We start from the raw sequence: 24,100 nt of genomic DNA on the forward strand, positions 1-24,100 counted from the left end.
AAACGAAGTTTGTTGCAATTATATTAATCGTGCTGGTCTTTTAATTGCTCTTATTTTGAAGCTCTAAAATTGTGGAGCATTTACTGTAAACGTGTGTCTTTTGAAACAAAACTTCGGCCTGGCCGTTTTCCTCTAGAACATTCTTTCGATTTCCTTTGAGTGACTTTTGTACGCTGGACTTTTTGACTATTTAGCGATTTGAATTGCGTTCTGAAATTAAGTCTGATGCTAAAACAAAATCGATTGTAAGGGCAGTTTTTCAAGACCCTGATAGACGGTTAGTTAGGTTAATGCGTCCCTCTCGTACTCCGAAGTTCGCGGATTTAATCACCTCCTTAGTTGGAGTTTTTTGCACCCACGAATTATCTAGGCTAAAGCCCCCCTCATAATACATTTGTCCCGCTTGTCGATCGAAGTCAATTTCCCCGCCGTTGGTCCGTTTATAATTTCATGCGATTTTTTGTGCTATTAATTTTTGGTCTAATGGTTTTTCCTTTGACCGTTTGACTCGTCCACCCCTCCACCTTTTTTCTCTGACCATTTGACTCGTCCACCCCTCCACCCGTAACTCCGCATGGCACCCCCTCAAATGGAAAATGTCCGTACGGTTTGCTACATCAATAAGAAAATGCGCGAAATGTGGTGTCGCTTTGAATTTAATGCTACTAATAAGTTGACATGTAACTTAAAATCTTCATTTGGTGTTTGGCCCTTAATGAGATTGTGCACCTAATCCATTGAAGGAATTTTAGGGCACGTTTGAGATTGCTCAACTGAATGTAAAGACAAGGTAGAAGATAAAGCGCAATGTTGATACTTCATTACTTTTTAAAATACTTGTCATATCTTAGTTGCCCGACTCATAGTCGTATTCATACTCATATTCGGTGCCTTCTGAGGCTTCTTTCACCTCATCCATTTGAGATGTAGCCTTTCGTGGTGCTTCAGTCGATGCACGATTCGACATCGTAACAATTGTAGCTTGCTTCGTGTCCTCTCCACTTGACTTTTTAACATCGGATGGATTTTTCATGCTGCCTTTGGAAGAGGTCAGAGATTCCCCTGAAGTGCGGGTTATTATCTTAGATTGCTTTGGGTTGGTACCACTTGATTTTTTTGCATCACTGGGGTTTTTCAGACTTCCCGAGGACGACGTTCGGTTGACTTCATTGCCTTTTTTGGAATCGGTCGCGCTCGGTCCTACGTCGTCGTATGTTTCATCAATGGTCTCTCCGTCTGGAAAGTAATCTGTTGGACGCTCAGAAACTGATGGTTTTGATCCTTTGTCTTGAGTTTCTTGACGAGATCCACTCCGACCTGTAACTCCAGATGGTTTCCGGCTTTCAGATACTCCAGAGGGTCTTTGAGTACCAGTTGCTGCTGACGTTTGTTGGGTTCCGGTGACGTCCGACGGTCTCTGTGTTCCAGATGAACCAGAGCGCTGGGCAGTAGTGGAATTCCTTGCTGTTGAAGACCTTTGGGTACCACTGACATTGGTTGCATCAGTTGGCTTTCTTGTTCCGTCTCTGGTTTCGCTGATTACGCTTAATTGCCGCGAGCCACTTCGAGAACTAACCTCAGAATCTCGATCTTCAGCTGCACCGCTTTCTCGTTTCGGCTCGGTTGTTTCTGTGGTTTTTCTGGGAGCAGATGCATCTCTAGCTCCGGTTACTGCGCTTGATTTCTTGAATCCGGTTGAAGCTACTATGCTCCTGGACTCTCTCTTTGATCCAGTTGCATCACTGGCTTTTTTCGAACCGGATAAAGCGGAGCCTTTACGTGAGGTGCTGCCTTTAGCTGTGGAATTTGTGTCACTTTCTAAGTCTGAGTAAGATGACATTTCGTCTTCAGTTTCTTCCTTGATTATTTCTTTGCGTGTTCCACGGCTAGCTTTGCCGGTGAGAGCTTCAGCTTTGGCGTCGCTATCAGCTAATGACTTGCCACTGGATTTACCACTAGGTTTACCAGTGACTCTTCCACTGGGCTTTTTTTCATCATCCGTAGTTTCATGTTCTGTAGCCGAGCTCTGTTTTTTGGACTTGTCTTTTGATTTTGACCGTTTCTTGGAATCCCTTTCTTCTGATACTCTTTCCCTCCTTGGAGCTTCCGGGATCTCGATGTCGGGATACTTTTCCCCATCTGGCTCAAAGGGCTCGGGGGATGGAAGGCGTCTTTTCCCACATTTCTTCTTTGCTAACTCTTTGCTCATGTGTTTCTCTTGACAATGCTTCTGAGAGTCTAAATAGAGTTGCTTCCACTGTTCAGTGCTCGCCTTGATGCTATCGGCCTTGGATTCGATATATTTCACGCGTGACTTGCTTTCGTCACTTAAGTTTGATCCGTCTGCATCGCCGGCCCCTGAGGTCCAGTCCTGCACTTGTTCCAGAATGTCTCTCAACGCCTTGATGGCCTGGCTCACTCTTTGCTTGGCTTGCTTTGATTTGCTGTCGTCCAGTTGAGATTCAATCTGGCGCAGTCGTCCCATTTTGTCACGGCAAAATTTTTCAACGTCCGAAAGGAGCTGTTTGCATCGTTGCTGATCTTCTGGGGACATTCTGTTTGCCTGCAATAAACGCTTCTTTGTTGGTGAATCAAATTTTTTTTGCTCAATGGGCGAAAAAAAATGTTCTAATTTTTATGTTTTTTAGCCCCACAAGAGCTACCTAGATCTTGCTTTTGAAAGGGGAGCGAGTTGATAACAATAACAACAATTTGAATTATTTATTATTGTCCTAAAATTCACTTTTTAATAAAATCATTTAAAATTTGCGAAAACAGCAATCCTAATGCGATGATGTCATTTTTTGATCGAGCTAGTGCAATGAAACAAAATGACGGTAGTAAAACAAAGCTACTTTCCGGCAGAAATGTTACGCCAAATCGTATATAGGTCAATGGAGAGCAAAATAACATGAGCACATAAGAACGGGTCACATTGTAAGCAATATATAAAAATTCAGAAACATTTTCCAAAAAATGGATGATATCCAAAATTGCATCATTGCCCGCTGCTGTTCCAGCTTGTCTAAGAAATCACAGGTGAAAATTTGAATTTTTTTGTTTTGTCATTTTACATCCATAAAGTTCAAAAATTAAAAAAATATTGAGGTTTGGTTTTGTCTACATTACAATGTGATTCGATGTGGTATTTGCTTGATTAGTATTGATTATCAGGGTTTCAAATATTGGAGAATTTGCGAGAACTGAATCTTTCAAAAATTTCTCTTCCAACCTTTGTTTATTCCAACCAAATAAGGCTTCTTGATATGTCTATGTAAGTTTCTAAAAATTTTTGTTCACTAATTCAAAAATAGTCATCACTGTTGCAGAGAAATATATCACAACCATTTTTTTGCTGAATATGTCGTGCTGTTATATATTCCCTTTAGTGGAGGCAATTAGCACAAAAAAGATTAAAGCTTGAAATGCTCGAAACGCACAGATAATATATATGTTAAAATGTGTAAAATGAGTTAAAATGTGTAGTCTATAAACGTTTTTGAAAGTTTTTCTCCAATTTTCTTGTTTTGTCTAATATTAATTTAGACTTGCTGACCTCCATGCACGGTAAAGCTGACCTCCAATAACTTTCAATGAAGTTAAGATATCCTCAATTGAACTCAGTTCTGCTAATTGAAATTTGTCCAAAAGCAATTTTTGAGTAAAGAAAAGTCATTTTGAGAGCAACGCATTTCAAGAATCAGACACGAAAAAACACGCAATGAGTGTGAAATTGTCCTCACGCTTTCAATTACATCGAAAATCGCTCGAATGAATGAACAGTCTCTGATCTTGAGAACAGTTTGACGTCATATAATAAGTTCGATTGCTTCGTTGACCTGCGTCTCAAAAAGGTAATTCAAAAATACCTAATTCAAAACATACCTAATCACATACTTAATCACGCGATTGAAAAATGATCCAATAAGAGTTAAAAATGGCGTTCCACACGCGGAATGACGTTCCAGTGACTGAACAAAAAGATCGAATGCATACTCAGTTTCATAATTTGAGGATACAGGGGCTTGTATCAGTGACAAAAAGCATTGGAGATGGTAACTAACACTCATGAACGTAATCGCCTAACGCTGGAAAAATTGCTCTCGAACGAGTAGTTGACGCACGAATATATTACAGCCTGATTCAGTCGGAGGGGGGGGGGGTTTGGAGGGGGAGGGGGAGGAGGAAGTGGGAGGGGGGTGTAACTAAATTGACTACGGAGGGCTTCAAATGACGTTATTACAGATTAATATATATACCACGATAAACACTGACAAAATTCACTGAAAATGCCACCAATTTCGTAAATAATAGGACTTTTCAATTAAAAAAAGGATCAACACGTTAACAATTATTGCGTTAAACAAAATTCAAGTATTGGGACTCTAAAGTCGGGCTTTATGGGTTTATTCCGTTTTTTTTATTTCATTTTTCGGTATTGACTGTTTATTTAGATTGTTCTGCTGAGCAACTGCTGTTTAAAAGCAATTTGAGCAGAATGAGAGCAGATTAAAACTATCCCAGACAAGTCAAATTTTTTCTCCAAATATTAAACACGCTACGATTTAAGGGTCAATTTGTTGGCAAATTTTTCTCTGTAAAAGGCCAAAATGCTATTAAAAGTCGAAAAGTGATTTTACTCAACGCGGGTATTAAACAGAAAACTTCTTTCGCTCAGCAGAAAATTTTTTGTCGCGGTGTTTTATAATTCTCGCTTTTAGGTCACAATGCCGAATGAACAACAGTACTTCCTGTAAAAAACTGTTTGCTGATAGAAAACCAATACTCCTATTCAAGTTGTATCCTCCTTGTCGTGTATGCTCCTCTTCGAATCAAGAGCAATCCAATAGTAGCTCCGCTAAGCTATCGTTTCGAAAAAGCTATGAAAACACCAAGAGAAGGAGAATGCTCTGCTATCTCAATCGTAGCTATTCATAATAATGGAGAATGCGTGATAAACGTTGAACTTTTTCCGTTTCCCTGTGACAAGATATTTAAAAAATTGAAAAGTTTCAATCTTTACTCTCTTAATCAATGGTCTCAAAGTCAGGTACATTTCCTTGAACCTCAAGTGGAAGTTGTAGAATAATTAAAGTTGGTTCATGTAGTTCACCGAAATCTAATCACGCTATTGGCCTAACAATTTAATATCGGCACATATGCATCACGTGAGAAATGACGTCTTTTAGTTAATGAAATTTAGAAGTCATCGATAAAATGAAAAGTCAATTAGTCACAAGAATATCGATGGAGACAAATCACAAGCCTGTGACTGCGAGAGATCAATAAACGCCTCCAGCTATTGCTTCGTGCGACTATTAAACTACGTTTTACTGCTGATAATCTCACACTCCAGTACCTCTTTCTGTTTTCCTTTATGTAGTGCTACAATCTTAAGTTGAAGATGCATGTTTATTATGGCTCTGAGAGTTCTCATACCTGTATCTTGTTTTTGAAGTTGTTGACTTGTGGTCTGAAATCATCAGACTTGTTGGCTATCTGGTTTAGTTCATCTTTGGCTTTGAAATCATCCTGGAATCCTATTTCCTGGTCACTTTTCTCTAGTTCTTTGTCCAGATTCTCGAGTGCGTTTTGAAGCTCGCGAGACTTGGCCAGATTCTTGTCCTTCAAGTCTGTAAATAAAAAAAGGTTTTATTAATTGCTCTCACACAAAGTTTCGAAACAATTTTGTAACAATTTACGACTCGAAGAAGAGTATTTACAGGATTTTTTTTTAGCTGAAGCAAGTTTGTTCATGATTTGAACTTTGAATTCTTTTTTTTCGAACATCTACATTTAAGAGCATTAACATTTTTCGTAGAATTTTTAGTTTGCTCCTAATGTACAGTATTCTAAGGTATTCTTAGATGTAATTTATTTCTGATCAAGCTGTGATTGTCTTAAGATTTTATGATTAACGAATTACGTGTATCATGGGCTTTCAAGATTTTACCATTTTATAAATTTATTTCAATTTTGTTGATTTATTGAAGCATTTTTGACGCAGAAAGTCGCAAAAGTCAAAATAATTCAGTGAAAATTGAAAATTTCAATCATCAATTTTGCTATGGAAAACTGGAAAACGTATGTCTGAGTCGTCATTAGCCACAATAGTTATAGATAGCTAACTGAAAGTTTTAATGTTACTAAAACTTTTCAAAACTCTTGTTATGCGCATTGTGTGAAAACAGATTGCGCATTTTTTCATTCCACGTTTTTTTTAAATCTACTATAGCGATTACTGCTTAGAAGAATACGTCAAAACTGACAATTTCTCAGCAGGAGAAACGCAGGTTATGGTTGAAGTATAACAAGCACAAAGAGATAATATATAAAGAAATCTATGAGAATCTTCAAATAATGACATGGACCCATTTTTTAATCCCGCATTTTTTTAATCCTCGTTTTTAATCCTTATCACAGGTTAAAAAGGATCACAACTTACTCTGCAACTTTTTGATTTGTGACTGTGTAGCGTCTGTGTCCTCCTCTAATTGACTCATTTTGCCCTCTATCAACTTGTCAGCCTTCTGAGTCAACTCTCCGCTGTATGTCTTCACTTCATTCAGCTGGTCAGCCGCATTCTGAACTTGACCAATAAGGCCATCTTCATTTGTAGAAGCATCTTTGGTGTCTGTTGGTTGTGGTACAGCACCACCACCTATGTCTACGCTGCCACTCCTGAAATTAGACACTTTCTAGTATCAAGGGCTTTATCAAATTCTTCAACTTACAAACATAACTGAACTTCAAAACACTCCGACTTAGAATTAGTGTACTCAGTTGATCTTCAGTAAGAATTTGTATCTTTTTTTAAGCTTAATTCGGTAAGTACAGAAATTCTTGAGTGAGTAATCGTTTTACGTGTTTACTAAGTTGACGTATGTGCGTCTTCTATGCATTTTCTAAAACATTTTCGAGGACCTGATTTTATTTGATCTAGTTTAGCTACGCTCAATCAGTGGCAGTTATCTTGTAAAAGTCAAATGAAAAAGCGTGGAATTTGGTTTCTTTTTTTATTGCTCTCAAACGAAGTTGTAGTAATTATATTTGTCATGTTGTTCGTTTTCATGCCAGTTTTGGTACTAATTCCGACTTTTCTTTTGCTAGTTTTTTGTCTGACTATTTGACCTTTTCGTGCTCAGAGATAAACTGGTAGTGCCCGGGATTTTGTGTAGTGCATTCCTTTTATCTTTATTATCGGTTTGACCAAAATTGTTGTGCTTCACCAAAACTGCTGAGGCCTAATTTTACGATTTGAAAGTTTGGACCCCTCAATTTTGTCCACCGCCTCCCAAATTTCCTCTCTCTCTCTCTCCACAACTAGGTAGGGCAGCTAGCTTACCCTTCCAATTATCGACGTTTGAGAGCAGATCGACCGACGTTAGTCGGTTATGTTTTGCTATTTTGGAGAATAAAAGGTAAAAATAGTCAGGCTCTAAAACATGGAGGCAGCTGAGTTTAATCAGTTTTTTGGAATTCGATGTATTACACATAGCAAAACACGTACTCAGTAAAAATTTGCATTTCGAAGTTTCTTGCTTTCTCTAGTTGCCCTCATTAGTCTGAGGTTCTTGCCCTACATCTGCCCTCTTGCACTAACAAAATTTCTATTCTTACTCTTTTTCAAAATGTTTGCAAAGCGTGCATTTTTTTAGATTGCTCTCGAGCGAATTTTGAAGCAATTATTTTACACGTGTGTTTTTTTCATGTAATTTTTTGCCTGATGCTTTTGCGGTTTTGTTCCAGAATATTCTGTCTTTTTTTGAGTGACTCTGTCTGACTTCAGTTCTTCTTTTTTGACTGATATAAATAGCTCTCGTTCTAAAATGAAGTTCGTTATATAAAGCGACTGTGAGTGAAATGAAATCAAAGCTATTGTAACTGAGTGGTTAAGATGACAGGCTGTCAACCTAGAGGTCGTTTCGAATTCCAGTGGGGAAGTTTTTTTGCACCCATAAAACATTTCTAAGCTACGTCCCCTCTCAGTCAAATCGCCCCCGTCTTTCGTTCGAGCGCAATTCATCCGAGGTTAGTTGGTTCATTTTTATCATAAAGATTCTGGAATTAACTTAACACATTCGTCGAATTATGTTCCCAGCTAAAGCGCGCTACAATCAACACAACCCAACCGTCATTGAAGCATGCTACAACAGAATCAATCCCGGTCTGTCGTTCAAGAGAAACTTGACCGACGTTGTTCGGTTTTTTCAAAAAGAGTGGAGAAATTCTCCAACTAGCTGGGGCTGCCGTCGTTAAACGGATATAGATTTCGTTTCAGAATCAATTTGTAAAATTGATAGCATAATTAATAGCCGCCGTCGGTTTCTCAACGGCTATTTTTAGGCGCTCCTCTCTTTTTTAAATTCGCACCTTTTGATCACGTTACTCGATTTAATGACTTCCACGTTTAACTCTCGACTTATTTCACTCACTGTTTCTAATGATTGGATTTTCAATTCTTTCATGCATTGAATTACGCAATGTTGTGAATACGGTCAATGTCAAGAGAGCAAAATCAAAAGAAACGTGATAAACCGATAAAGCCCGGTCATTAAGTCTTAGTGCATTAGGTTATCAAAGTTCATCAGAGCGATATTTAGCTAATGTTAGTATTTGGCTGATTAGCTTTCAGTTTAGAAGATCAATTAATTATAATTTTAGAATCTAAATGAAACTGCACGCCAAATAAGAACACTTTTTGACACCAAAAATAAAAACAACCGACTAACGTCGGGCGAATTGCTCTCAAACGACCAGCGAGTGGTTGGCTTCGTAGCTAGCCACGGTTTAGTAAGGCTAGCTTTAGCTTGATTCGACTCTTCAAGTTTTAGTTTTCTATCATTATTAGTAAATAAATCAAGTAACGGATATTTTACAAATTGCTAATATTAAAGTCTTTAAAAACTTTATTACATCTAGAAGCTATGCGGTAACCTATAATCAAACTAGAGGACGTTAAGTGGCTCTTGAGATTGCAGAAACCTAAAAAATTACCAAACATTTTAAAATACTTTAAAAAAATTGCAAATTGCATGAAAAACTGCTAAAATTTGTGATAATAAAAGTTGAAAACTAAACCACGGCCAAAAAACATTTTCCAGAAACTTATTATCAAACACTAACGGAGATTTTTTGTTAGGCTGAAAAACCTGAATAATAACAATAAATGTCAAAAAAAAAATTCGAGGAAAAATTGCAGGTTTTGTTTACAAAAATGCTAAATTTCGTGGTGTTGAAATCTTGAGAAACATTCCAATACATTTAGAAACTATACAGTAACCTATTGTCAAACCTTAGAGAAGGTTCCTCGGCTCTTGAGGCGACAAAAATCTAAAAACCGACAAAAATTTTTTAAAAACTTGAAAAAAGATTGAAATTTTTAACGAAAAATTGCTAAAATTTGTGATAAGAAAAAGTTTAAAACTATTTCATGACAAATGAAATTTTTTCAGCAACTTTTTATTAAACCCTTAAGGACGTTTTCTGGCCCCTGGGTCTGTAAAAAATTGAATAATGAAAACTAAATGTCGAAAAAATTGAAAAAAATATGCACGTTTTGTCAAAAAAATGCTAAAGTTCGTGATGTTAAATTGTTGAAACCATTCCACTACCACTAGAAACTTTGCAGTGACCTATTATAAAACCCTATAGGAGGTTCCTTGATACCTAGGACAGATAGAACTCAAAAAATGACAAAAATTTTCAAAAAGCTTGAAAAAAAAATTGTTAAAATTAGTATAAAATTGCGTGTTTTAGCGTTCGGTTGTTGGAACGTAGCCCCCGGGGGGGGGGGGGGGGTGTAATGGGGGAGGGGGTTGGCAACAGTGGGGTGGGGGGCAACAGCGGGGTGGGGGCAATAGTTGCGGGGGGTCAACAGTGGGGGTGTCTTCATCCTCTCTTCCGCCCTTCACACCATAAGTATAAGTTATGTTTCCAAAACCGTTTCAGCTGAAACAGAGCTCAAAGGCTCTACGAGCACTTGATGCCCGCTGGGCGCTACCTGTTTATCCCGTTTTTGAGGACGAAAAGTCAAAAGCGTCAGACGAAAAATCGGTCAAGCGAAAAATCGCATAAAAAAAGACCGACAGGACTAATATAATTGCTACAAACTAGTGGGGTGGGGGGCAACAGCGGGGTGGGGGCAATAGTTGCGGGGGTTCAACAGTGGGGGTGTCTTCATCCTCTCTTCCGCCCTTCACACCATAAGTTTAAGTTATGTTTCCAAAACCGTTTCAGCTGAAACAGAGCTCAAAGGCTCGACGAGCACTTGATGCCCGCTGGGCGCTACCTGTTTATCCCGTTTTTGAGGACGAAAAGTCAAAAGCGTCAGACGAAAAATCGGTCAAGCGAAAAATCGCATAAAAAAAGACCGACAGGACTAATATAATTGCTACAAACTTCGTTTGAGAGCAATTAAAAACAGAAATTCTTCTTTTTCTTTTTCAACCCCGGTGTGCTTCAACGGCTGCAATTTGCCAGCTATGTTTTCAAAATGGTTCGCAACCATCGGGCCCTTTGTCAACTAGTACTTAAGTTTTCAGCGAATGGTGAGATTTGGAATACAACAAATGCATTCATTGGCCATTTGTCTTCCATTTGACTTGTCATCCAGTTGAATACACTTACTTAAAATAAGTGTGTATTCAACACCGACTTGTCAATGATTTGGTGGGGATTTTAGAAATGCAAACAGAATTAGTGTCTTTTGGAGCTGGATTAAGAAGCAATTGCCTTTTTCTCTCCTCTACCCAACTGTTATCCCTAGCTTCGAAAAGAGTAAAGTTGGTGGGAATTTAGACGACGCAAGTAAAACTAGAGTTTTGGACAGAAAAGCTCGTAGATGTCCATGAAAAGGCACCTTAAGCAACTTTGTATCGTACAATCGTACAACTATTGAAATCAAACCTTGCAAAGACTTTTTGCCTCCCTCAAATCTACTCTGCAGAAAGGTATTGCCATAAAAGCACACTTTTGCTGCACATTCTGTTTTTTCGACGTCATGAGCTCCAAAATTGTAGAGTGATTAATTCTGCTGGGGGAAGTAAAAGAAACCACGACATTAATGGGTGTCCAAAGGCTAAATGCTCTACCTTTCTTCTCTGAAGCATTTTGAATTACCTGAGTTTGCTGATGTACATGAGCAATGTAAGAATGATAAGCACAGCAACAATAGATATAGCTCCACAAGTTCCCAGGCTAAGTAGAGGGTTTGGAGGTGGGGGAGGAGGCGACGGGGTGAACCAACTTCCAACTGTTGCCATGACTGCGCTCGCTATTCGCATAATTGCCGAGTCTGGGGAGCAGTATTGCTGAATGGCCGAATCTTTGGAACATATTGAATCCATTTTGCAGTAATTAGAAGCACTCGGCGCTGTAGTTGAGTCTGTTGGCAGTTTTCTGGACCTGTTTCCTACCTTCTATAGGTTATATTTTTAATCATCCAAGGTAAACGTTTAATTGGCAAATTTTTATAAAAAAACTGTCTCTTTTTGGGAGAGCATTTCCCCTACCATTCCTTTACCCGTTTCTCATAAAATTTATGAATCGACTGAAAATCGATAGGATTTTAACTAACATAAGTTGAAAAAGAGGCCGCTTGCGCCGTGTAGTTTTACGAATTGAACGCTTACTTTCATTAACGAGTGTATATAGTATTTGTAACGGCTATATCTACCAAATAAATTTTACAATATTTTGTCAATTAAAGTACGCGCTATATTGTTGGCTAAAGTTACGAAAGCAACAATAGTGTTCACGGGGAAGAAACAGATCTCTAGGTCCGGATCTAAAGTTTAATACTCCGGATAATGAGCTTTGATAGAGGAACAATGTGTTTGAACTTAGTCCATGTTCAGTTTGAAAAGATGGTCTTCACTTTGGCAATTGAATTGAGCTTTCAATGACTTTTAAACTATCGAGAGGAAATTGGAGGAAGTCATTGTAGAGAGATCCTGTATTGGGCAGCAGGTTAGAGGTCTCTAAATAAAATTTTAGACCACGTATGAACATGATTTAAGCTATGCATTGCAGTAAACAAAAATTCGAGGACATTTTCTGATTAACTATTTTATAAGAATCTCGACTTACGAAGCCTCAAAAATGTAGGAAATTTTCCAAGTTCAATTCGGATCATCACTATATTGGGGTTAGAAAGGAATCTATCGCGTTCTTTGAAAGACCTTGTAGTCTCGAATTCGGTAGCCAAACAATATTTGGGTTTTACCTATCGGTAAGTAATGGGCAAGAAGTTTTCCGAAAACAGTATAAATAACACAATGCCCCCAACTTTTGTTTCTGGTTCTATTTATAAATGGTTTCAGAAAAATTGCGTAGAATTATTGGTTTTGGTGTATTGCTTTTGACTGACTTTTAATTGTGATAGGTATTCTTAAAATATTAATTGTTTATTCATACTTATAGTTGTATTTGAACCTCGCGAAACCTATTCAAAAACTGGAAACTTTTATGGGAAATGGAAATAGTCATTAAAACGAGATATTTTTGAATTGATTCCGTCAGTCAGCGGATAAAAAAATTGATTTCGTCAGTCAGTGGATAAAAAAAATGATTCCGTCAGTCAGCGGATAAAAAAAATGTTTTAATTCAGTTTCAATAGCTTCCAAGTTAAGTTGATTTACATAGCGAGATAAAAGAGACTGAGAGGCTTTTTACAATACTATTCGTTTACCAAATAACATTACAAGCGTCTATTGTTGCCATATTTTTAAGAAAATTTATTCATTTATGCTTGCCTTCATCCATTTCTACCATTTCAATACATTATAAATGTGACCTCCACGTACAAACCGCGTGAACAAATCGGTGGTGCCCTGCATGTAAATGTGGGTAAGTTTTTTTTCAAAAGTTTCTCAGTTGTGGGGCACGAAATTGCGGAAATCACTTTCACAGATTTTCTTTTGTATTAATTACTCTCAAACGATATTTGTAACAACTGAGAGGGCTATAGCTGAGCGTTGATTCTTGTTTCGACGATATGACGTCTTGCTCACTCCAAGTCTGCTTAAATTTATTCTTTCATGCAGTTATCAGTCAGAGTTGTATGCGTTACGTCAATTTTCCTTGATATCACAATTTGTTTTTTCTTTGTTCTGTTGATCTGTCTTCTGACAGTCTACTTGCTGTTTTTTGTACTGTTAATGGCCGCGAATCGATAGCTGCGAATGTTATTGGCGTCCGCGTTTTTTTGTTTCGTCGTAAAGATTTTTGTTACGATCATTTGACGTCACAAATGTGCTTTTTATCATTTGTTCATGCATTTTCAACTGATTGGCATGTGTCACGTCATTTTTCACTCTAAGTGGAGCGAGTTTTTTTGCATTCGCAGGATTAAGTTTTAGATTCCCCCTCCCTGCCCCCACTCCATTCCACCACATTGATGTGTAGGCTTAAAATTAATGTAAGGGGTATTTTTTTATTGTATAAATACCTCATCCCAACTTATGAGCTCACCATTGTTGAAGCCTCCCCAATGTTGAAGCCTCCCCAATATTTCTTGCCCCTCACCTAGTTAAGATGTGCTCGCTAAGCGTAAGCTGGCAAGTACGAAAAACCGAAACAAAGGAATGTGTGGCTGTAATTGTGCAGTTTCCTATAAAACTGTAGAAAGCGTGAAAAATTAACTGGGTCGTTGTATTTTTGTCTTTTTAGCACTTGAAAATTATGCTTTCAAATTTTGTTCAACATTTTTTTTATGGTTATTGTGGTTGATTTTTCAGCAAAAACACCGGATTTTTCTAAGATAACGTAAAAAGCTCAAGATTTGAAAAAAACCTCGGAAATTAAAAAAATGATTCGAAATTCAGACTGGACTCTCAAAACTTCAAAACTTTTCTGTTTTTTTAATAGCTGGGGCTATTATTGGCCTTCTCTTGGTTTTTTTATTTCGTCAAGATTTTTGTTACGACTATATGACGTCACAATCACTTCAAATCTGCTTTTATCATTCGTTCATGCAATTTCAACTGAAGTGCGTGCGTGGCGTCATTTCCCACTCTTAGTGGAGCGAGTTTTTTGTTCATTCACATGAATAAGTTTTGGTCACATGTGACTTACTACCTGACTCTCAAAAACGACTTCCTCACTTTGAAATTGACTACTCTTTACTCGAATTCAAAGAGATAAGGTTAAGTGAATGTTTGTCACTCTAAATGAAGGTTAAATGAGATCAGCTAATAGAGACAGCAATTACTTATTCAGATTCTTTATCAAAATATAGCACCTCATCCTTTAATGAAAAGAGTAATTTTTTGGTCTGTGTTTTTTTTTACTAGTTTTTTATACTGCAGATCTACGCCGCTATTGGGGCTATTTTCTAACAATCTGCCAGCTATTTTTTTGTCTTCACAGCATATTGGAAGTCATTTGCGTAGATGTATATGATCTGTGTCAACTGTTTTAAGTTGAGGCGTTTTGCGTTGCATTTGGTCAATGAGGCGCGATTTTTAATTTGTTATTTTCTAATTTTGGTTCAGTATCTCAGTTTTTCGATGGGGTGCCGGGCTGTAGGTATATTTTAGCTGTGGATGGGTAAAAATATTTGAATTTCTTATATGAAAACTGCATTTTGTTGTTTCTAAGTGATAAGGTACGCCCCTTTAAACTTCACTCGTTTCCTTTTTTAGGCGTTTCCCCTTTTTGCCAATACGCGTTCAAATAAAAAGCTTTTCGACAGAGAAAGATGAAAGGATGTCATAGATCGTTTCCCAGAAAATTATAGCATCATTAATGCAGAACAACGTTGGTTAAAGTAGGCCGATGCCCAAAACCTTCTTAAGGTTGTTTTTAGTTGCTCCTAATCAATTTTAAAATTTTTTGTTGGTCTTTTATGCTATTTTTGTGTGATAGTTTTTTTTTATCTGACCATTTGAATTTTTGTCCTCAAAAACGGGATGAACAGGTGAAGCCTGGAAGGCATTAAGGGCTCTTAGAGCCTTACGCCTTATACCAGTCACTAAGAAGCGATTCACCGAAACTTTTGAGGAGACAATTTCATATTGTGAAATGAGATGGTTTTTAGGAGCTGATGTCGAATTCTTCTCTATTGGACACCGTGATCAAGGAATTGTGTGAACGTGAGTTCTACATAAAGGCAGGCGAACTGTATGAGAAAGCCAAGGTCAACGACAGAGCACTGAAACTATACAGGTTATTAATCTAATTTGTCCCAAGGAATGGCGGATAATGATGACAGAGTGCAATAATCTTCATATATCTTATAAAAATGAGAAACGATTATGATTTTAAACTATTTTTTAACCAAAGAAAATGATGCAAAATTGAAATCTTTAATTTTTTTATAATGATGAGGGCAATTGGTTTCATGTCACCTCTCTCGCCATTCATTTTGCTTTGTTTTTCAACTCTTTTGTTTTTCCTGTGATAGGCTATGATTGAAATTTTGCCATACAGAGACTCCGACGAGCCGTCTCGTTTCTGACTTTTTCTGAGCCTTTTCTCGTTTCCGAGCAGTCGATTTTTTGTGTAAACATTGAAGCAAAATTGAGTTATAGTTTATATTAAAAAATACTTATGATATTTACACATTGCACAAGAATTAATTTGGCTGTAAGAAATTGGTTATGAACTGTTTATTTTTTGTAAGACTGCAGTATATTAATTACGATATCACATATTAATACAATATGACGTGTAGTGACGGTACAACAATTTAGTCGATTGCATTGTGTTTCAGAATGGCTAAAGACAAGGAGGGATTCTCGAATGCAGTGCGACTGGCACGTGAACACGACTTGGGAGTTGATGCTAGAGATCTCCTAGAGGAGTACGCTGACTACCTCTACGAACACATGGAGTTCGAAATGGCCATGGAGAAGTACCTTCAGGTACCCTATACTGTCTTTATTTCACCTTGTCAACTGATTACATCATGACTTGATTCCTCTATTCGTAAAATGAAACGCTTTTGCTGTTCTCTGTCAGTTAAAAGTTTCAATTATCAGATTTTTCTGTTGAAGAAGCTAGTTTCGGGAATATGTAAATAGTTGATTGATTATTTGGGTGCCGAGGAATTGCTTCATGGTACCTTTTGAAATGATCAATGGATAAAAAATTTACAACTGAAAGTAAAGTTTCCTATCCTTCAACAGAAGTTGTCCCTCGCTTCTTTCGAAAACGACATAAAGTTGATGCTGGTGTTTGATTGACATACCAGTAAGAAAAGCATACAAAGTTTTAACTTGTCTAGCGCAATTAATATTTTTTACAGATGTGTGAAAGTTGTTCAGATTTCCGTATTTTGTTGAGTAGTATTTCAGATAGCTCTAACCTAAATGGCATTAGCAGAAGTCGTCGTCATCAAATGTCAGGGTGCTCGTACAAGGATTACATAATTTCAAATGTACTACGCAATTGCTGCAACGTTTGAGAATATTATGTCAACAAATATTGCAGGCGTCAGAATTGATTAAGGCTCTGAAGAGTGCCTTTCGTGCAAACAGTATTGTGAGAGCAGAGGACATCTTCGAGACTATCAAGGAATCCCCGGGTGGCAAGGAGAGCTTCGACAGGGTGAACAAGACCAAGACCAGAGATGGAGAGGAGGAACTGAGCTACAACGGATGGGCCATAAAATTGGGACAGTACTATGCCACGCTGCCTTCTGGCAACAGAGAGAGAAACATGAAGGTTATAGAGTGATAAATGATTTTTAATTGCTACCTTCTCCACTTTTTATACCCCTTTTCTTCCCTCTTAGCCATTGCTACTGGCCTCTCTAAGCGATGCCAGCCCCTCGCCTGCGGTTCGAGGGCTATTCGTCCATCTGTAGTCGAGTCGATTATGTTCTTTTTAATAGCCGCCGTCAACTTCTCAAACGGCTATTATTTAGGCGGTCTCCTTTTTACAATTCAAAGAATTTGAATTGTATTGGGGCGCTGTTCTTTTTTATAGCTGCGAAGCTGAGCGAAGCGATATTGCGGTGCTCTTGGTTTTTTACAATTCAAAGAATTGGAATTGTTTGGGGCGCTGTCTTTTTACGACTCGAAGAGGAGTATTGGTTTTCTCTCGGTTTTTTTTACAGGAAGTAGATTTGTTCACGCGGCATTTTGACCTAAAAGCGAAAGAGAGAAGCTGTCTTAGTGAACGGATTTTTGCTAAGCGAGAGAAGTTTTTTGATCATGCGCTGAGTTTAGTGAATGACTTTTTTACTTTGATAAGTAGTTTTGACTGAATGGCACATATAGATAACAGTTTTTAGCCGTTTTTTCGTCTAAATGGCCCAGTTTTTTTGCTTGTAATTTTGTTTTTTGTTGAAATAATTTTTATTCGATGCTATATTGAAATGTAAACCTCGGAAATTGATGCCAAAGTGTTTTGCAGAGCCTGAAAATGTGTTTCAAGTTGAAAATTGGCACATAATTTTTGATTTTTTAATTCTTTATTTTTTGATTTTTAATTTTTGGCTTTTTTAATATTAATTTCTTCATTTTTGGATCTATTAGCCGTCTTTTTGTCAAAAACCAGTTAAGATGGCAACTTCTATTTGATATTTCCTATACTCAACGTCTCTTTCTACCTCGATGTAATTTTGTTTCATAAAATTGTGCTTATGCTAATCCGATTTTGGTAGTTTTTTTCCGATTTTCGTCAGTTTTTCGTTTGTATTTTGGTTGTAGTTGCTAGAAAAAGTTTTTTTGCGCAACATGAGGGACTTTAATTTCGTTTCACTAAAAGTTCAATCATTTTTCGGCGTTAAGTTTTGAAAAAAACAGTTAAAACTTTTTCTTAAATGCAGTCTTAACTTAAAAGTTCTTTGACCATTTTTTTTGCAAAATGTTTCAATGTGTCAGATATTAATTCTGCTTTTTCCTATTTTTTGTTCTCTTCAGGAGGATAGATCTTTGTATCGGATGACTAGTTATCTTTTCTATGTCTTGAATGCTGAACAATAAAATGTATTCGTTTTTCTTGAATTTTTTAAATTGATTTTCAACTTTAAAATCAAGAATGTCTTTTTGTTACGGTGTTCCTTACATTGTGCCCATATTTAAATTCTTTTTAGTATCATTCTAGTTCTGTCCTGGCACCTACATTTATTGTCGGTATATTGATTTTTTCAGGTGTAAAAAATGAATGATTTCAGCTTTTTCTTAGATTTTCGTCATTTCGTTGGTTTGCAATTGATATCATTCAACATAAGGCAGTACTGAGAATTTGATGGCGAGCTGTTTCCAAAATTTCTACCTATGACTAATTACTACAGCTTTCTTTCGGCTTTGGTATTAATTGAAACGATCTTTTGTCTTTGAATATTCTGCTGCTTAAGTCTTTTCTATGATCAATTTTATTTTTTGATTTAGTATGAAATCATGTTGTCATTTGTCTAGCTTATCTACCAGAAGGAACAGGTGTGTGTTGTTTGTTGTTTTAATCGCAGTGATTAGAAGTGTAATTATAGGTGTTTTCTTATTCTTAAATTTGAGCTTTCTTTTTTGAAAAGATTTAACTTAGTTTCTAAGATTATTATCTGCCGTTTGCTTTCGCGATCATTTTCAGATTAGAATCATGAATTATTTGAGGGCTATTGATAACCGTGTCAGCTTTTTCAGACTATTAGATTTTCGACCACCTCAATTATTTTGGATTTTTTAACGTTACCAAACGTTTTCAATGATATAAAAATTTTGCTGCATTTTGTTTCTCTTTTTGACAGTGGTTTAAGTTTCTTCAATTTTTAGAGCAGACCTGGGGAGTTAGTGAGTTAATGGTTTAATACAAAAGGTAGTGGCTTCCTTTGCAATTACGGTTTTGTTAGTGGAGTTCTGACGCTTCGAGTCGCTTCCGGAATTCTTTGGGCTATGTTTTTTTTAGATCTTTGTATCGGATGACTAGTTATCTTTTCTATGTCTTGAATGCTGAACAATAAAATGTATTCGTTTTTCTTGAATTTTTGAAATTGATTTTCAACTTTAAAATCAATAATGTCTTTTTGTTACGGTGTTCCTTACATTGTGCCCATATTTAAATTCTTTTTAGTATCATTCTAGTTGTGTCCTGGCACCTACATTTATTGCCGGTATATTGATTTTTTCAGGTGTAAAAATGAATTTCAGCTTTTTCTTAGATTTTCGTCATTTCTTTGGTTTGCAATTGATTTCATTCAACATAAGGCAGTACTGAGAGTTTGATAGCGAGCTTTTTCTAAAATTTCTACGTATGACTAATTACTACAGCTTTCTTTCGGCTTTGGTATTAATTAAAACGATCTTTTGTCTTTGAATATTCTGCTGCTTAAGTCTTTTCTATGATCAATTTTATTTTTTGATTTAGTATGAAATCATGTTGTCATTTGTCTAGCTTATCTACCAGAAGGAACAGGTGTGTGTTGTTTGTTGTTTTAATCGCAGTGATTAGAAGTGTAATTATAGGTGCTTTCTTATTCTTAAATTTGAGCTCTTTTTTGAAAAGATTTAACTTAGTTTTTAAGATTATTATCTGCCGTTTGCTTTCGCGATCATTTTCAGATTAGAATCATGAATTATTTGAGGGCTATTGATAACCGTGTCAGCTTTTTCAGACTATCAGTTTTTTGACCACCTCAATTATTTTGGATTTTTTAACGTTACCAAACGTTTTCAATGATATAAAAATTTTGCTGCATTTTGTTTCTTTTTGACAGTGGTTTAAGTTTCTTCAATTTTTAGAGCAGACCTGGGGAGTTAGTGAGTTAATGGTTTAATACAAAAGGTAGTGGCTTCCTTTGCAATTACGGTTTTGTTAGTGGAGTTCTGACGCTTCGAGTCGCTTCCGGAATTCTTCCGGCTATGTTTTTTTTAAGATCTGTCCTCACATTTTCATGATTTTTGAAGTCAAATTGGAGTAGTGATTTTGGTCACGCCGAAACAGGAAATGGAGCGAAAAAGCGATCGGTTTTGCGGTCTGAATTTTTTTTGCTCTATTTTTAAAGTAAAATGAGAAAATGGTGTTTGAACAAAAATTCGGTTTCTCGGTAGTGGTTTTTTGTTGACATGCGGCAATTTCACTCTGATTTTTACTGTTTTTTCGATTTTTTGGATCGGTTTTTTTTCTAAATGGTTTTGCCAATCCATTCACAGCTCATTCTATGCCTGGTTTTTTTTTAATTAAATTTTCATTTCTCGCTAGGGGTTTTTCTATTCACATGCGGTTTTTCGATATTTATTTTCTGTTTTTCTCTTAATTTTTGTTCTGATTTTTAAAAATGGTTTTCTGAATTCACTCATAAAATCCTTTCTAGGTCTAGTTTTCCTGTTTAGTCAATGAAAATTTTTTGAATTGTACGTCAGGACTTGTCCTGCTATGTTTTTTTGTTTCGTCGTCTGACGCTCTTTTTTTGTTTTACATTTGTTCACACAGCAAGGCTGAAAAAGTCAAATTTTCTGAATGGCTTCTTCCTCTCACTAACGGCATGGCGCGCGTGACGTCATTTCTCACTCGCTTTAGCAAAAGTTTTTAGGTTATTTGCGTGACTAGATTTTGATCATCCGTGACTTACCTCGCTCAATAAAATGACTTTTGCACTTTAAAACTTAAGTTTAATTTGAATTTGTCTAAGGTCAAAGGAACTCATTTGTGCAGTAAAATTCCCTAATAAGAGGCTTCTGTGGAATGAATTTTAACAAGCTTTATTAATTTATCGCTGAATTTTTTTTTACCTGGTTTTTTTTAGCGGCGTCGATTTTTTTTTCAATTTAGATCTGCATCTGTTTCTAATTCTATCATATGGCACGCAGGTCTATTCTTTCGCAGCTATTCCGGCAATCTGCCGGCTATGTTTAAGATGATTTCACGCGTTTTTCAATGGATTTGATCTTTCAAAACGGGATAAACAGGTAAAGCCCAGCTGGCATTAAGTTTCATTAGAGGCCAAAAGTGGGCTTTAGTAGTCCTTAAAGTGTTTAGAGTAGTGCAGTTGCTGGATGGACTTATTTCAAGGGTTTATTAGGAGATTTTGGGCTCAAAATAGTGCAATTTTTCATGTTTTTTGTCATTTTTGGATATTTTGTTCGATTAGTCTTAGATTGAGGTTTTTAAAAATTGATGAAGGTCTTGCCAGAGAAGCTCCTTTAAGGTTTGATAATACGGCACTGCATAGTTTTATTAACAGTGGAACGGTTTTAAATATTTTACTGTCTCGAATTTTAGCGTTTTTTAAAATAAAATTTGCATTTTTTAAGTTTTCCTAAAATTTTTGTCAAGTTTTTATTTTTGTCCAGCCCCAAGGGCCAGAAAACCTATTCCACGGTTGGATAGACAGTTACTGCATGGTTGTTACTGTCAATGGAATTGTTTTCAACAATTTAAAATTTCAACAATTTAACATTAATATATGGACTATTATGGGGAAAATCACGCACCAGTGTCATCGAATTGTGTCTTCGTTAGATTGTGTTTTGGGATGTCCGTTTTTTTATTTCCCAAGCGCCCGAAGTGCTGGTTTGCATGTCACAATTTTGTTAAACAAAGACAGATTTAACAGATCCGTGAAGACAAGTTGATCTGATATTGCGAGTATTTTTGCAGATCGATGTTAATCATTGTATTCGTACAGTAAAATAACTGCTTGAACTTACCCGTTTTAGACTTTTCCATTCGTCTGAGTGTGGTTTTACTGGCATAACAAATATTTGATCCACAAAGAAACTGATATTGTTTAATTTTTGACTAGATTGCATTTTACTGAGATTGTAGTCTCATTTGAAATTGATCTCTTTAGATGTCAAGCTGCTGATTACGTTTTTGTAGAGCAATACTTCAGTGATAATCGCACGATAAATCTATGAGGAGTGTATGCCGAGGTAATTGAAGTATATTTCTGTGAGACGGTTCCATTGGTGTGATAAAGAAAAATTTGTTTATTAATAGCCGCACATGGGGCTATTATTGGCTTTTTCTCTTGGCTTTTTTTTATTTCGTCGTCGCGATTTTGTTACGACCATACGACGTCACAACCACTTCACATCTGCTTTTTGTTAATTCGTTCATGCAATTTCAACTGAAGTGCGAGTGTGACGTCATTTTTAGCTCTTAGTGGAGCGAGTGTTTTTTGTTCATTTGCAGGATTAAATTTTTGGTCACACTTGACTTACCTCACTCGCAAAAATGACTTCTTCACTTTGAAATTGACTTTTATTTACTTTAATTCATAGAGATAAGGTCAAATATGCTTGTGTCACTAAATTAAGGTTATTTGAGAGCAGCTAATAGAGGCAGCAAAAACTTAAGCAGTTTTTTAAATCAAATTATAACATATCAGCCTTCAATGAAAAGACGATTTTTTGGTCTGTTTTTTACTGTTTTTTTGACACTGCAAGCTGTTTTTTTGAGATCTACAACCTACTGTGGTTTTTTCTGACAATCTGCCAGCTATGTTTTTAGTTTTTCGTGATAAAAATGCACGCTTTCAAACTTTCACCGAACTTGCTTGCTGCTGCTTTTGAAATGGAGTGGTACATGCACTTCTTCCACAAACTAGGAATTTCACATTTAATAGCATAGCAACTAAAAATAAGTAAAAGGTGGTTCGAGATGTACGGTAATGCAGATTTAAGAAACTTTAGGCTCCATCAGAAGAGAGCACCATTACGTATGTTTTGAGAGGTATTGCTAAACTGAATGTCATCAAGAAATATTTCTGGATTTTGATTTAATGAATTAACAACTTCAGAATTGTCCTCAACAAAAGCAAGCAAAGTATTTCTTAAAAGGTTCTGCAATGCTCTTGTATGCAATAACATTGTTTTCCATATACCTTTGTCTCAGGCAGAGCTGGTTGTTTCGTTATTTGTCTTTTCATTTTATCGCTTGTTGAGAAGGACTTGATTTTCTCAGTAAAATTTTGCTTGTCATTGTTCAGAGACGTGTATCATTGTTCCCTGAATCGTAAAATTGTCTCTTCGTTTTCATTTTTCTGAGCTGTTCTGAGTTTTTTTTAATTGTGTCAGGGGACATTTCAAAGTGCGCATTGATTCTTCTAGACGGTTGCAGGGGAATCGCAACCGAGGAAGCTAGTTCTAATTTACAGTAAAAGGGATCGAGGATGTTATTGAGTTCAATGAAGACATTGGAAAATTGGAATTGGTCTGAAGTTGTCCCAATTAGCTTCGCTTGAATCGCATGCCAGAACACAAAACTTGCATCGAAGTTAGTATGAGACTAAGTGGGGGTAATTCAGTAGTGTCGATGACATTGTATTTGAAACTAAAATATAAGATGCGTAACTCTAGCATTGGTTCACGCCTTTGGTGGCTCCATTTCTTGTCAACATATCGGATGGCTGATTCATGAGACTGACATCATTCGTATTTTCGAGAAAAATCATCTGTTAACCTGTTATACTTAACGCTTTACAAACTAGTCACTTAACCGAGAACGCAATTATAGGCCGGCCGGTCCCACTAGTTTTGTCAATGTATGTTACCATTGTAAATAAAATAAGTATGAAACAACCTTAATAAAAAGAGCTGGTCCTAATAAAAATTCATGATTTAGAAAGCACAAAAGTACTTCTTGGAGGCCAACAGTTTGGAACATATCATCCAGATGTACAAGGATGCTGGATATTGGGAGAAGGCATTCGAGTACTTGGTTGAGATCGGAGCTACCAAGGAAGCGACTGAATTCCTAGAGGAACAGGCACAGATCTGCATTAATGAGAAGAGATACTCGGATGCCGAGAGGTATGTGCAGTTATGACTAACAAAATTTTAAAGATGCTCACAAACTTAAAACTGTTTCTTGTCAAACTTTTGATGGAAAAGCAAGGATAGATAAATCTGTTTTCTTATTGCCCAGGGAAACATGAAAACTGAATCGCTCTACCGAGTTTGGATTCAATTTTCTAACAAATAATTTTGTATCTTATGCATATTGGACTTACTCACTTGTTGGGACAATGTTATGGTCTTACTCGCTTTCGCTCATTTAATTAATTAATTACATCGAATTCTCTAAATGGAACCCACTTATGTGCAATACAATTGCATGTAAATTTTAACACTCTTTTAAATCCAGTACAAATTTGATAAAAGAATTCGACACAAATAAATTTGATGAAAAAATAATAATTTAGGTTTCATTT

The 24,100-nt window shown here is 36.5% G+C and overlaps 2 protein-coding genes across 9 annotated transcripts in view; one reads left to right on the plus strand and one right to left on the minus strand.

The window, feature by feature from the left end:
* Positions 1 to 24,100, plus strand: part of LOC142352008 (intraflagellar transport protein 172 homolog) — a 126,754-nt gene that overhangs the window by 63,854 nt on the left and 38,800 nt on the right. For all 3 annotated transcript variants that reach the window (XM_075404331.1, XM_075404332.1, XM_075404333.1), the window contains exons 20-23: positions 15,041 to 15,168; positions 15,716 to 15,866; positions 16,435 to 16,668; positions 23,512 to 23,699. In XM_075404331.1, the coding sequence (XP_075260446.1) occupies positions 15,041 to 15,168; positions 15,716 to 15,866; positions 16,435 to 16,668; positions 23,512 to 23,699 (701 nt within the window). The remainder of the gene's footprint in view (positions 1 to 15,040; positions 15,169 to 15,715; positions 15,867 to 16,434; positions 16,669 to 23,511; positions 23,700 to 24,100) is intronic.
* LOC142351572 (uncharacterized) lies at positions 792 to 12,036 on the minus strand. 6 transcript variants are annotated; one of them, XM_075403666.1, is made up of 5 exons: positions 11,803 to 12,036; positions 11,122 to 11,386; positions 6,446 to 6,681; positions 5,440 to 5,633; positions 792 to 2,563 (listed from the first exon to the last, which is right to left on the minus strand). In XM_075403666.1, the coding sequence occupies exons 2-5, from the start codon at positions 11,346 to 11,348 to the stop codon at positions 848 to 850; spliced, it is 2,373 nt and encodes a 790-aa protein (XP_075259781.1). In that variant the 5' UTR covers positions 11,349 to 11,386; positions 11,803 to 12,036; the 3' UTR covers positions 792 to 847. The 6 variants fall into 6 exon arrangements, with proteins under 6 accessions (XP_075259781.1, XP_075259782.1, XP_075259783.1 ...); XM_075403667.1 differs by having other exon boundaries at positions 11,122 to 11,400; XM_075403668.1 differs by having other exon boundaries at positions 11,122 to 11,406.

Source organism: Convolutriloba macropyga, chromosome 13 (assembly GCF_964194025.1).
Source record: "Convolutriloba macropyga chromosome 13, txConMacr16.3, whole genome shotgun sequence".
Classification (NCBI taxonomy): domain Eukaryota; kingdom Metazoa; phylum Xenacoelomorpha; order Acoela; family Convolutidae; genus Convolutriloba; species Convolutriloba macropyga.

Excerpts from the sequence above, each read along its gene's own strand:
- LOC142351572 (XM_075403666.1), bottom strand. The coding sequence starts at position 11,348 with ATGGATTCAATATGTTCCAAAGATTCGGCCATTCAGCAATACTGCTCC. Across the intron at positions 5,634-6,445 it reads ACAAATCAAAAAGTTGCAGA|ACTTGAAGGACAAGAATCTG; the intron begins GTAAGTTGTGAT and ends TTTTATTTACAG. Across the intron at positions 2,564-5,439 it reads ACTTCAAAAACAAGATACAG|GCAAACAGAATGTCCCCAGA; the intron begins GTATGAGAACTC and ends CGTTTATTGCAG.